The 14,474-nt window shown below is 40.0% G+C and overlaps 1 protein-coding gene across 4 annotated transcripts in view; it reads left to right on the forward strand.

Moving 5' to 3' along the window:
* nav1a (neuron navigator 1a) overlaps positions 1 to 14,474 on the forward strand; it is a 154,902-nt gene that overhangs the window by 24,200 nt on the left and 116,228 nt on the right. For all 4 annotated transcript variants that reach the window (XM_062053855.1, XM_062053856.1, XM_062053857.1 and 1 more), the window contains exon 5: positions 8,426 to 9,244. In XM_062053855.1, coding sequence (XP_061909839.1) covers positions 8,426 to 9,244 — 819 coding nt within the window. The remainder of the gene's footprint in view (positions 1 to 8,425; positions 9,245 to 14,474) is intronic.

Here is a 14,474-nt window from a genome sequence, read left to right on the forward strand (position 1 = left end):
CTAACCAGTTACATATAAAATAGGTGGATGAATAATAATAAATAAAATGTATAATATAACAATCAGTAAGTAGATAAGTAAAATATGTGATAAACAGCTGACTTGACTTGATGACTTATTTTCTGTATCTTGCATGTAAATGTTAATGTTGGCAAATCAAAGCTTCTAAAAGCTTTTTAAGATTTCCAAAAGATGCTCGTGCAAAAGTGAGTGGGATCTCATGATGGATCGACCCATTTTCAAAAAGCCTCTTGCTATCGTTGGGCAATGATTTCTGTCTTAATTAGTCTTTCAGTGGTGCTTGATGGGCAGTTGAAGGGTTTTAGACCCGTTGTAAGCTGCATTTACAGCACATGGGGGTAGGAGCTGGGAGTGTAATAACAGTAATTTAGGAAGCGGAGGAAGGGAGATCGATGGAGAGGAACACATTTGGATAGAGATGAGTCAAATCACTTTAAGTGAGGGGACCAACTGCATAAATGAGAACTGAATTAGATGCAGACTTGATGAAATGTGATGCTACAGTACTATCTGTTCTATCTTTGGCAACTGAAACAAACAAATTAAGTAGTTCCTATATCTGCCCACACTAAAACCAATGGTAACATAATCCACTCTTAGGATGCTCTGCCCCAGACCCTTAATGAAGACATGGACACTTAATGTGGCTGCAGCACCATATGGTCTCCAATTAGACCCCCAGTCTCACTGACCTTGCCACTCTCCAGAGAGTGGTGCACCCATTTTTGACGATGTGTGTGTATGTATGTGATGTGAATGTATGACCCTGGACAGATGGTGTTTGAAAGATAAATGTATGTTAGACTGTAACATTTTTCAAACTATTTCCTTTTTCATTTTTTATGATAATTTTGTCATATATGGTCTCTCTCTTATATATATATATATATATATATATATATATATATATAATATATATATATATATATATATATATATATATATATATATATATATTATATATATATATATATATATATATATATATATATATATATATATATATATATATATATATATATATATATATATATATATATATATATATATATATATATATATATATATATATATATATATATATATATATATTAGGGCTGTGAATCTTTGGGTGTCCCACGATTCGATTCAATATCGATTATTGGGGTCACGATTTGATTCAAAATCGATTTTTTTTTTTTCAATTCAACACGATTCTCGATTCAAAAACGATTTTTTCCCGATTCAAAACAATTCTCTATTCATTCAATACATAGGATTTCAGCAGAATCTACCCCAGTCTGCTGACATGCAAGCAGAGTAGTAGATTTTTGTAAAAACTTTTATAATTGTAAAGGACAATGTTTTATCAACTGATTGCAATAATGTAAATTTGTTTTAACTATTAAATGAACCAAAAATATGACTTATTTTATCTTTGTGAAAATATTGGACACAGTGTGTTGTCAAGCTTATGAGATGCGATGCAAGTGTAAGCCACTGTGACACTATTGTTAATTTTTTTATTTTTAATAAATGTCTAATGATAATGTCAATGAGGGATTTTTAATCACTGCTATGTTGAAATTGTAGTAGTGGCGTAGTGGGTAGAGCAACCGTGCCAGAAACCTGAGGGTTGCAGGTTCGCTCCCCGCCTCTTACCATCCAAAAATTGCTGCCGTTGTGTCCTTGGGCGGGACACTTCACCCTTGCCCCCGGTGCCAATCACACCGGTGAATTGAATGATGAATGATAGGTGGTGGTCGGAGGGGCCGTTGGCGCAAATTGCAGCCACGCTTCCGTCAGTCTACCCCAGGGCAGCTGTGGCTATGAAAGTAGCTTACCACCACCAGGTGTGAATGAATGATGGGTTCTACATATAAAGCGACTTTGGGTACTTTGAAAAGCGCTATATAAATCCCAGGTATTATTATTATTATTATAAAACATTGTCCTTTACAATTATAAAAGCTTTTTACAAAAATCTACTACTCTGCTTGCATGTCAGCAGACTGGGGTAGATCCTGCTGAAATCCTATGTATTGAATGAATAGAGAATCGGGAAAAAATCGTTTTTGAATCGAGAATCGTGTTGAATTGAAAAAAAATCGATTTTGAATCGAATCGTGACCCCAAGAATCGATATTGAATCGAATCGTGGGACACCCAAAGATTCACAGCCATACTAAATACTAAATATAGAGAACTGAAATACAAACAACACCGGAGTAAAAGTAAAATATAGTTATACAATAATAGTATTACTCCTATAGTTGGTATGTTGTTTAATTTAGGCAATAGGATAGGATAGACTTTATGTATCCAAAGTAAACTCCTATTGCGTCTGTACAAACCACTGTGATGACCAAAGATTCAGTCATATCACCTTCCTTTTATCACCTAAAAAAACAGAGGTCCTCAATTAGTTACGGCCATGCACACTCCAGATCCCTTTTGACCATTTGGGTCACTTGTAATATAGGCAGTCAATCATGTGACATACTTGAAAACCACTCTAACACACCACGCCGTAACCAAGCAACTAGCACATGCAGCACAGCATGAGACACTCCTCGGAAGGGGAATATCAACACCAAGTCACCATTTAAAACACTTAAAAACAAATAGTTAGTCTTCTCTCTGGACACCAACAGCTGCGGATGGTTCACAATGAGCGTGCAACGTTCACCGAGGTACAGAATGTTATTTTTTATTACATTCGTATTTCATGCCTCTGTATACACTCGTGCCATTGTCATGGAAAGGTTTTAAAATGCCTGAATTCCCCAAATGCCTGTGCCTTTGAGTCACGCGGTGTCTCATCACTGTCGTCATTCATGAGTCAGATTTTAGTCACAAGAGCAGGCAGTATCAGTATGTTGTGTCAACATGGTATCCTGGCCTGAGAATTGACATTAATAGCCATGTTATGTATTGGGGTAGTTATGTATGTCAGAGCCAAGTGTTTAGTGCGACTTCCTGTGAATATCAAGCTTTGCGTGTTAGCAGGCAAACTGTAGCAGGATATCCCCTCTATGTCTTATACACTTCCTCTTCCTCTCTAGAACACACACATACAATATATGTCCTTGCCCTGTCATTTTCCTCCACTTTTAAGTTTATTCATTATTGCTCTTTCTGTTCAAACGTGGGTAATGTTACTGTGGCCAAAATATTAAATATACCTGGTAAATAAAACCTATACCTTGTTTTTAATGAATACTTAGGTTTATTACGCCACTGTATTATAATGTTGATCATTATGTTGGTACTTGGAGAGCCAAGTGTCTTCTGCATTGATATTTGGTTAAAAAAGCTTGAGAACCACTGGTCTAGGTCATTTGTATTGGATATGATTTGGTTTTATGTTGTGTAAATTTGGCTCCACAGTCACATTTATAACTTACTTTTTGAGTCTGTCGACAGGATGTTTGTTTGTAAAGTCGTTCCCAGGTTGTAAATAAAAAAATGCCCCACCCTATCCAAATGCATAATTTGTGTTAAAAATGTACATCGCTAATTATATCATCACCGTAAATTTTTGTCGGTGTCGAAAATACACTTAATAAACAGTGTATAGATTCCCCCGGTCACAACATTAGGTACACCAGCAAGCGCATGAAACTCCGCTGCTTTTAGCTAAATTTTTGTCACTGCATGTCGCACGTCATTGTTATTATGCACATGCAAGATTAGATTAATATAATCTTAGTAGATTAATATGTCCAAAATAAGTACTTCCACCTGCCTGTGATGTCATGACAAAGCAAGACTGCAAAACCCCGTGAACAGAGGCATCCAAAACTGCATACAGTTTTAAACCTTATGATTTGATGCTTTGGCATTGTTTAACGCAAGTATCCAACATTGTAACAACTTTTATAAGTAGGAAAAGACGAAATTCATCACAGGTTCTCTTCGATTCCCATTTGGTCTCCAGCTGACTTTTGTGTATATGTAGCAAAATCTGCTTCCTCGTTCTGCATTTTCTTCTCACTTCTACACCCCCGGATCACACTTGTCTCATCCTTACAAGAACTTGTTTTGTCCTGCACTTGCATGAAAAAGAAGAGGAACTAAGAGTCACTTTGTGATCACAGGGAGTGGGTGAAAGTGAGACCATGCGCCATCTGCATCTTTCCAATGTGACATGAAGTTTAGGGTGCTTTAAAATGGTTTAATTATTTATGCTGTGGTATAACGTGCCTCAGTGTCTGTTTGCATGTCCAAGAAATTTGCATGGCCACGCTGTAGTGTGGAGCTAAAGAGGTGAAACTGTTTTAATCTATTTTGAGACGCTCGGGCAAATAGAGTCATGCTAAGTGGAGACACCTTTCTTCACTATGCCTGACGAGCCGTCTCGCCTTTCTTCACCTCTCGCCGTGTTTTCAATCTACCCATTAATCCTTGTATCGTGATGCTTAAAGTGTCTTTATTGTGAGTGTTTGTGTGGAGGTATTTTTCTTGAGTCTGGGCTAGTTTCCCAGTGTTTCAGCCAGTGGTCAGGACCAAAAGCTGCGTTTACTGTACACACAAATATCTGACATGTTGAATGTGTGCGTGATGAATGCAAAGTCTAATACCGAGCACTGGCATCCATCACACACTCAGCTCGTCTGATGTCAAGCCAGATTGCTCAGGTAAGTTGCGCACCGTGCACAGGCAACGTGCTGTGTGCACTAAGTAGAAAGAGAGTGTATGTTTACATCCGCTGTATATTAAATAGATTAGGCAGTGGAGCCAGAGAGAGCGCTGAAACAAACAAGTAGCTGTGTGTTGCCAACACACACTTAACCTGTGTGTGTTTACGTGCTTTCAAGAACATCGATGTGTGTGTCTTTGGCCCCTTGTACCACACAGACCTACCTTGTACACAGCCACTCTGATTTCACTAACCCTAATCCCTCATCAGGGAGGTATAAGAGCTGATGCGCGCTACCTATTAGCTCAGATTTACATCCCTAGGCCCCCAATCAAGCCTGCAACCAGCCCCAGGGCTCCTGTAAGTGTCAGAACACAGATTTGACCCAAGCGTGGCTCAACCACAACATTGTTGTTCCTTTTGAATAAAGTTAGTCGTCTCTAGTTAATGGATCTTGCCATGCAATGAACTTGTTTGCATTAGTCATCAGTGATGCCCGACTGAGCTGCGGATGACACATGCTTAGTTTTGTTTACACTGCCATGTTCACAGCAAAAGTAGCAGCTAAAGTGAATAGCATCAGCATCAGCTTCAAACTTTCAGAGTTTTTACAGCACATTTTATTGACGTAACTATTGGGTGATTCAACACTTAATATATTAAACATAACTAACTCATATAAAGATATTAAAATATAATATATGCTCCTGGTGTGCTATCAAAGTTTCAGATCAACGGAGATCATATTACCATATTTGTAACAGGGTTATGTATTATCTGTCAACTCCCACTTCTCCGGTTCGTCACTCAAATACATCGATGTAGAACATAAACAGCGATTTCCTCGTTCCTATTTTTTTTACTAGAAATGCAACCATTAACCAGATTATTATTAACCACGTGTTTCAGTCCTCCTCACTCGCTATAAACGGACATTTTGCCGGTATGTTATTTTCAGAACAAAAACTAAGTTACACCAGAGGTGCTCAAGCTTACGTATACACCTTATTACTGTAGTTAAGAAATGACAGCAGGACACTAAACTGTTATCCACCCTAAGAAAGAGCTGAATTTGGCAGTGTGGAAACATTTTGGGTACTTAAAAAACAACCATGGAGTCATTTAAGACAATGGCTCACCCATTTGCCAAAGAAAGTTGCAGCTGTCTAATTTGTCCAAAATGGTACAGCTTTACACGCCAAAATAAAGGTAAGACACAGAGTAAGGGTGAATTTAACATGGTTATAGGGGTAACCCCTATAACTAAACACAATTATGTTAGTGGCAAGTATTTTAATGAAGAATTGAGTTGGCAGTGTATAAACTTGTCATTTACAATCTGTAGCTGAGCGTTGAGTCAGTTCAGTGTAAACAAACAGCAACAGGTACTTCTGTCATTCAATGACCATTTAACGGGAGAGATTGCTTATTCCTGTTTGTGTTGAATAAACTATAAGCTTTGTAAGTTAACATAGCAAGTGAAAAAACACTAACATAGCTTCAGGAGCTTGTAGAAGAACAGCATATTCCATGGGATCTAATTAGGTGCATTCCAGTTATTAACACAGCATATAGTAGATTATTAAAAATGAATAAATAGGCATGGATGACAGTTGACTTTGAGTTTATTAACCACATGTGTAACATCTTCCCCTGAGGGATCAATAAAGTAAATCTCAGTCTCATAAACATACTATTATTTATTCTTGTATTTATTATTATGAATATTTGTTGTGATTGTATACATTTTTATTTTATTTTTATCAATGCTTAGTAATGATTATAATCGTAAAACCGTGATTATTAGTTAATCAATATTCGTAGCGTCCCGAATTATCCCAAATTGTTACACGGTGTAGATTGTGTTGTCCGATGTCGCGCAAGAACTAAGCAACTAAGCATTAAAGAACAATCCAAAACAATTCCTTTGTTTCTGCTTGCTTTCAGTAGTAAAAGTTATTTATCCAAATTGACCAAAAAGTAAAGGTCTAGCGTTTCAGCATAGGTTGTTTGTCATTTATTTTTTTTAAGAGTAGAATGCATTTATTATTTAATGCAGCAGAATTGCTGTGATGTCAATAGATGCCAAGTCAAGCTCAGACCTGCATGGACATATAGTCAACTGCAAACAGTTGTGTTGATCGATTTGTTGTGAATAATGACTTTAAGGTAAGGGGTTATGCTTTGCCATCATTATCATCCCTAATGGACATGGATGTTACTCTGTTTATGGCTCTCTATCTAATTGTATCTCAGCCTATCCAATATATTGAGTGTCATTCCCAGAATATAATGTTTGTATCTTAAGCAAAGTTTCTTCATGTTGTGTTGATCGAGATGGGATGTCCAGTGGGGTGAAGAAACATCGCTGAATGTGCCGGAGCACAACTGAATCCCTGGATGGGGGCTTCTCTGGCCTTGTCTCATCAATGTGACACAGTGGGAGACACAGAGCCACGCACACCGACACACATACACGCACATTCAAGAGGAGGGCAGACCGAAATATCTACACCCACATAACACTCATGCTTGTTTTAAACCAGCGTGTTATCACAATGACTGTGCTAAGAGATGGATGAGGTTGCACAGCCATAGCTTAATGGCCTGTGCATTTAGGCTGGGATGGGCTATACGGTGGAAGGGAGCAAATAGAGATGAGTGGATAGTTGATGTGCTGCAGGTGGTGGTTCTGGTCATTATTTTCAGGTCTGTTGGCTGCTAATTAAAGCAAAATTGCAGCACTGGCCTTCCTTATTGTTTAATGTCCCATGAAACATGAAGCCTTCTTATGATAATTTAAGGTAATGACGGGTGGGTTTCCTGTGGTTAACACACTTAACAAAATCTGAATCAGAATAGATTAATAGGGTGGAAAATGTGATTATGGTGGATTGATGTGCAAGTGTATGCTGCGGGGAGGGGTCTTTATTCTGCTGGCAATATTTGACATAGGGGATCATTGCAGTCACACGCTGCTCAGCTGGTTGGGCTGCATGTGACTTTTTTTTTCTTCCAAGGGGTATACGGACAAAGAGATTATGCAAAACAGGATGTGAGCGAAAAAGACATGTGTTGTTTCAATAAAAGGACGGGAAAGCGCTTAATTTAGATTTTTGTAATATGTTGCTAAAACCCTGGTGTTTGCCTGCACTGGTGGGCAGCGTAGCACATCATCTGTGGTTTGTGTGTGAGGAAGAGAGAGAGGGAGGGTTAGGGAAGAAGGATGAATCAGCCAGTGGGAGGACGGAGAAGCGGAGACGACAAGAAAGAGGGGAAGGATAGCAGAGACGAAGGAGAAGGCGGGTGAATGAGCCAGCGGGGGTAGGTTTAGCAAGTTAGGGACAGGCAGAATGAGGAGAGACTGAGGAGGTTTGGTGTTACTGCGACTGTTTCTCCTGTCAGTCGGCTGCTGCCTGCCTCACTAGCAGGAGGGGATGCAGAGCAGGAGCCACGCAGAGGTGGAGACAACAAAAGCGGATGGTCAGCGCTGCGGTTTGTTCCAGCAGTCCATTGTCAAATGTGCACTGTGAAGAGCTGGATTTGAATATTGGACACGGGTCTGCAGATCCATGGATTATAAACTGTGAGTAAAGGCAATTTGTACCAGTACACTTGCCATTTTTAACTGGGGGGGTCTTGCTCAGCAGGCAGCCATCTAGTGAACCTCAAACCAAGAGAGCTTTGGGATTTTTAACTGCTCCTTTCCTGTCTTTTACACCGTTTATTTCATTCTGCTTGTGTGTGTATCAGAGCATGCCCCTGTTGTTTGGCTCTCTGCAGGAGGGATGCTGGAGGTTAATGTGGCTAACATTAGCATGACAGCAAAGCCAAGGGAGCTGGACCTCAGGACTCCTGCTGTCTCCAGCCAGGATTCTTCAGCCCAGTCCATGGCCTCAAGGAAACCCCCGGCAAAGCCATCTGCTCTGCCCCAGGGACCTCCACGTCCCCCCAGATCTGAGCTGAAGGTCTACCGGCCAACTACCGGGTCCATTCCGAATCCAGTCCCCAATCCATCTAAGCTACGCAAGCAGCGATCACTTAGCAACTTATGTGTGCTCACTGATGCTGAGAAGAAGCTGCACCTATACCAGACTCCCAGGTGGAATGATGATTGCGGTCAGCCTGGTAATGGCACATACAAAACAAGTCAGACTAAGACCGGTCAGGCTGTGGGTGGGAAAACATCACTTTCTAGAACACTTTCAAAGTCAGAACAGTCCCTGTTCCAGGGGAAGCCTAAGCCTTTCAACTCCCAATCTGTGACATCAAACTTGTGCAAGCCAAGCCGAATCCCAGCCCCTGGAAAACCACGAGGCCCTTATGCAGAGGTCAAGCCCATCAGTAAGACCTCTGTGACATGTCAGAGTCCAGGACCAGACCTTGCTGAACACCGGGTTAAGGGTAATTGTGTAGGTGGTACTTGGGATAAAGACAAAAAACTTGGGGACAGGGGAAGATCTGCTCCTGTTTCGAATGAGGACAAGAAGGAGAGGAAAGTGGTAGAAGGAGAAGACGATAAGAACTTTTTAAAGGTGGACCCGGAGTTAGTGGTGACAGTTCTGGGGGACCTCGAGCAGCTTCTGTTCAGTCAAATCCTTGGTGAGTCCACTATTTTTTAGACCTGTTATGCATGAGGTCAAGTATGGGGCCGGTATCAGTTAAATTGTCGACAATGCACCATGTTATTAGTTCCCTGGGAGTACATGGGCTATTAGTCTGTAGTGTTGTGCACAATACAAAGATGGGCGCCATTGCTATATAGAAAACAACATTATGTAAACAAAAGAATAGCTATCATCACAAAGGACAGAAACTGAAATATGTTGTATGTCGTTGTCAGTCACACAGTTTACTTCTCTGGCCCAGCTTTTCTAAAGAGTCAACATTGTTTTGTGATTGATTTATTAGCTAGCATTGAAGCAATTTTTTGTCATTTGACCAACTAGCACAGTGAGCTACATACCTGCGACTTTGTCTCTCATAATTCACAGCCCCTGGTTTAAACATTGTTCTCTCTTGGAGCAATGGAGTATATTACCAGTGTGTACGAATTAGCCATTCATGTTCAAAGACAATCTGCTTGAGACGGGTAGTTTGCGTGTTTTCAGTCAGTAAATACAACAGCTACATATTTCAGTCTCTAGTCACAGTGGGCGACATATTTATTTCCTCACATGCCTTCCCTCCCACCTCTCCTTCATGTCAATTCACCTCCAGACCACTGACAACTACCCACCACCCCCAATCTTGCCCCTTTACCTCCCCCTGTTATGTTACGGACAGCAACATTTGCGTGGAGAGACAGAGAACGTAAGTGGGTGGTGGTAGAACGGGAAGGTATTTAAAATGTAAAGACACACAAATCGTGGTTAGGGCCTTGCATGGCAGCTCCCACCATCAGTATGTGAATGTGTGTGTGAATGGGTGAATGTAGAAAGTGTCAAAGCGCTTTGAGTACCTTGAAGATAGAAAAGCGCTATACAAGTATAACCCATTTACAAATGTGCACACGTAGTGGCATGCATTGCCGGCCACCCGACCCCCAGTTTATTCACAAACTCATTTTGCCAAGAGTAAGGAAAATAGCAATATAGAAGATTATTCAAATGTACATTATCTTCTCCAATGTCATCAAATTATTTTGCGGTCCCGTACTATCCTTTGCTGCCATCCCTCCTCGCACCATCACAGCCCTGAAACCCAGCTTGTGAAACCTTTCTCCTGCATTACAACAGAAGTGTGATGTGCGGGTTTGACCTTGCTCCTTACACAGTCCTTGTTTGGATATTGCCAATTAAACCTATGGATGGCAACAAGGTATAGGGAGAGGAGGAAATAAGGCAGTTGGTAAATAGTGGGAAGTAAGAAAATGCTTTTTCGGAAACAGATATATAGTACAGTCGTATTTTGTTTATTGCGGTTAATTTGGATCCGACATGACTGCAATATATTGATTTCCGCAAAGTCGGATTATTTCATAGTTTGAGCATTAAAAAACGGTTAATGACCTTTTTTAAATACGGTTTTAACATTATTAGAACCCTCTAAACATGAAATAACACCCGTATAGTCACCTTTACACTTGTATCACCAAATATAGTAGCTTTCAGTGGGTTTTATTGTACATTTTAGTAATTACCCGCAGCCCGGAGGATCCTCCAAGCGTCATTGCTATGGCCGTCGCTCGGCCGCTACAACACGGCCACAATGTGAAATACTTCATGACATTTTGGCTAATTCCTGGCCTGTGTTAAAACCACGGGCATAAATTATTCTGCAAGAACTTGCTCCATTTGACAGTTGTAACTACGATCATTAGCTGTGATGTTAGCAGATGTTAGCTTTGCGTGTCTGCACTGTCATTTCACATCAGTCACATCAGATCTGTGTTATTGATGTCGAAGATGAAGTTCATTAAAAGAGTTAATCTCCGTTTTAATCGGACAGTTGTTGATAGCTGATAGTTTGTATCAGTCTCAGATGGTCCCCCCAAGTGTTGTGCTGAATGTCCAATGCTTTTTCCAGCTGTTGTCGTTCGACATTATTCGCATTCACGCCAATGTGGAGATGTGTTATTGATGAGAGAGGAGTTAAAGATTAAGTGCATTAAAAAATTGCTCCGCCAAAAGTTAACTTTAGATTGTTGCAGGGAAGATAGAGTAGCAACAAGATTAGTTGTTGTTCTCAGTGTAACCCTTAACACAAAAATGGAACTCAATTGGGTGAATATTTTAATAAGCTCGCCACAGCATAATTAGTAAACAATAAGATGAATACTGCACTCTAATACATATAATACACAATTAAAACTTAATTTAGGCCAAAAAACATGAAAAATATGCTTACAAAAAAGGTTTAAAAAAAAGTGGGGAAAAAAATCAACAATCTGGTGAAGCCACAGGATTTGAAACGTTATGTAGCAAAGGACGACTGTATACTCTGAAATTATACCGTGAAGTGACCTAAAGACTTACGTACTGTAGCACAATAAAAGTGACCCAGATCTGCCTATAGAAATAGACAACAATATGAGCATTTTGGTATGACAATATCGGTACAACAGCCTGCACACTATTTTGGCACTTGAAGCACAGCAGGTGCTTTGGTTGGGTGTGTGAAGGCTAATTGTAACTGCCCCTGTAGATTGCAGCCATTTGCACATCTTTTATCAAATCCCCATTTTCATTGGGACACGCAGCTAATTGGTTTCAGCTCCACATGCTCTGTCATATAGGACGATAGATTATACAGTGCTTCACCTGGCAGTTCCTCATCCCCCATCCTACTTTCTTGCTTTCCTGCTATGAAATTGATCTTTCTTTTGCTGTGTTGCATCAGTATAAATCTTTAACTTTAATTTGACTATAGCCTTTTAGCCACGTCCTGTTTGCTACTGACATTGGATTTGGTTGCTCTGTTTTGCACTCATCTAATGTGACAGCTCCCAACATGCACTGTGACAATGTCTGTTCCAGATAAGCCGTTCGCAATAAACCAAATGTCTTGTTGTGGTCAGAAAAATGTCAGTTTCTAGCCCTATCATGTATCCTTAAAGGAAGACAAACATTTACTTTTGTCCACCATTTCTTCTAGCAATACAGTACTTTAATGTGTACTTTGGAAAAGCAGCAAATTAGTTTCATTCAGAGACCAAAACAGGCAGAGGATGTGTAATCGATTAATTAATCGTCGGTTGGTTTATGCAGCTCCTGCCTCTCATGCATGGACTATATGGACAAAGTAAAGTTTGTCTACAGAGTGTGGGTGGTCTAATTTTATGAAAGTCTGGAAATGCACCTTATTTTTGGTCCCCTTTTCCCCCTTCACATAAACACACTAGAGCAGACCTGGGCATTCTGCGGCCCGCGGGCCGCATCTGGCCCTTTGTGCGTCCCTGTCCGGCCCGCGTGAGGCCAATCATAAATTACAAAATAAATTTTAAAAAGTATCTATGTCGAGTGTGCAATACAATGGTGCTGCTTTTGTTTTGAAAATCGTTATTTGTATTACTTCCGTGTGGACGTGTGCGTGATTGTGAGTGAATGTGAACAGCTGCAATCACAAATTACAAAATAAAGTTGAAAAAACATCTATGTCGTGCGCGCAATACAACTGTGCTGCTTTTATTTTGAAAAGTATTATTTATGGGCGTATGTCCGTGTGTAACCTGCGAGTGAAGGTGCACATGCAGCGACAAGTGATGCACGGTTTACACCCGAGACGCTAAAAAGAGAAAAGTTGATGACGAATGCCGTGTTTCCAACAAGACATGGACTGCCAAGCAACGTTCCCTCTAAGGTGCGTGCCTGCGCAATTGCGCACTGCTCAAGCGTCCGCTGCGCACGGCAAATATATGCCGCGCACCAATGTAATTTTGCAATGCAACTTTGAGTGACAGTGACAACAAGCGGCCCTAACGGTGTTCGTCAACACCGTTCAATTGAACACCGTTCAATTATTGTAACGTCTATCGAGATGCTTCGAGGACAGGAATTATATCGATCACTTTATTGAGCAAAACTGTTTATATTCGGACATAACCACACCAAAAACATGAGTAAAACACTTCTATCTCGAAAAACTAGTCATTTTCTGCCGTACAAACCAGGCCAAAACCAACTTGTCATCTGTCACCAACACGCATACCACTAAACTACTGGTGTGTTTATGGCCACACAAAAAGTCGGACAACTCAAACACCACACAAAGTTACACTATGACTCCTCAGTCATACGTGTGCTTATTTTACTGTCATTTATTATTAATGTTTATTTATTTATATTAGTCATGGAATGCTGTTACACACACTATGTTGAAGTATTACTATTATTATTAATTATTATTATTATTATTATTATTATTTATCTTACGGTATACATCAAAAATAATATTGAGCAAAATTTAATTGAAATATTGTCGATGTGGCCCTCCAGCAGTGCTCGGGTTGCTCATGCGGCCCCCGGTAAAAATTAATTGCCCACCCCTGCACTAGAGCTTCATTATAAAGTAAATACTAGTATCAGGTTTTCTTAATAGGAAATACAGTTCAACTAATAAGAGATTAAGAGATTTGTGTTAATTGGATGCAGATAATTAGATTTGTGCTTAATGGACAACAGTCTTGGAGTGCTAATCCTTACAGATGCAGAATGAACACAAAATATCAATTTAACAAGTATCTAAGTTTTACATACTCTATATAGTTGTGGCTAATGCATATTTTAACCAATTATCATTTATCCTATCTAAAAAATGGTATGATTAACAGCATGTATAGAATACTGGTCCTGACCAATCAATGGAATCATTTGAACCTCAGATGTTTTCCTTTAATGACACCCTCTGGTCCCATCCTGCACCTATAATGAGGTGTGTGTGAGAGGGTAAGTCCCCTAAAGCGATGGCCTTTCTCAGCAAGGGGCCACTGCGGGTTACAGAGGATCCGTTCTAAGACTCAGCAAGTACTTGGATTAGTCTTTGCATAAAGATAATGAAAAGATTCAGCCTCCATTGCACTAATCACAGATCTATGATCCTGGAAAAGGCCATCAAATATAAAGTGAATTACAGATTAAATCCTAAAGGACATCTGTTTGGATGAAGATTTGGGTTTTACTTTATGAAGATGTATCACAAAGAGAAGATACTCCAGGTTTTGGTCAAACGATTAGAAGTGTGTAATTTCACTGTTGGCTGAGCCAATGACAAGAATCAGGGGACTGTGCACACTTGCTGATCACAAATGCTCAGCAGACTCTTGTAAAAGACAATGGAGTGACACACACATGTCCCGAAAGGTCACTGTGAATACCAATCTGCTTGTTATTTC

This window comes from Entelurus aequoreus, linkage group LG07, assembly GCF_033978785.1.
Source record: "Entelurus aequoreus isolate RoL-2023_Sb linkage group LG07, RoL_Eaeq_v1.1, whole genome shotgun sequence".
Taxonomy (NCBI): domain Eukaryota; kingdom Metazoa; phylum Chordata; class Actinopteri; order Syngnathiformes; family Syngnathidae; genus Entelurus; species Entelurus aequoreus.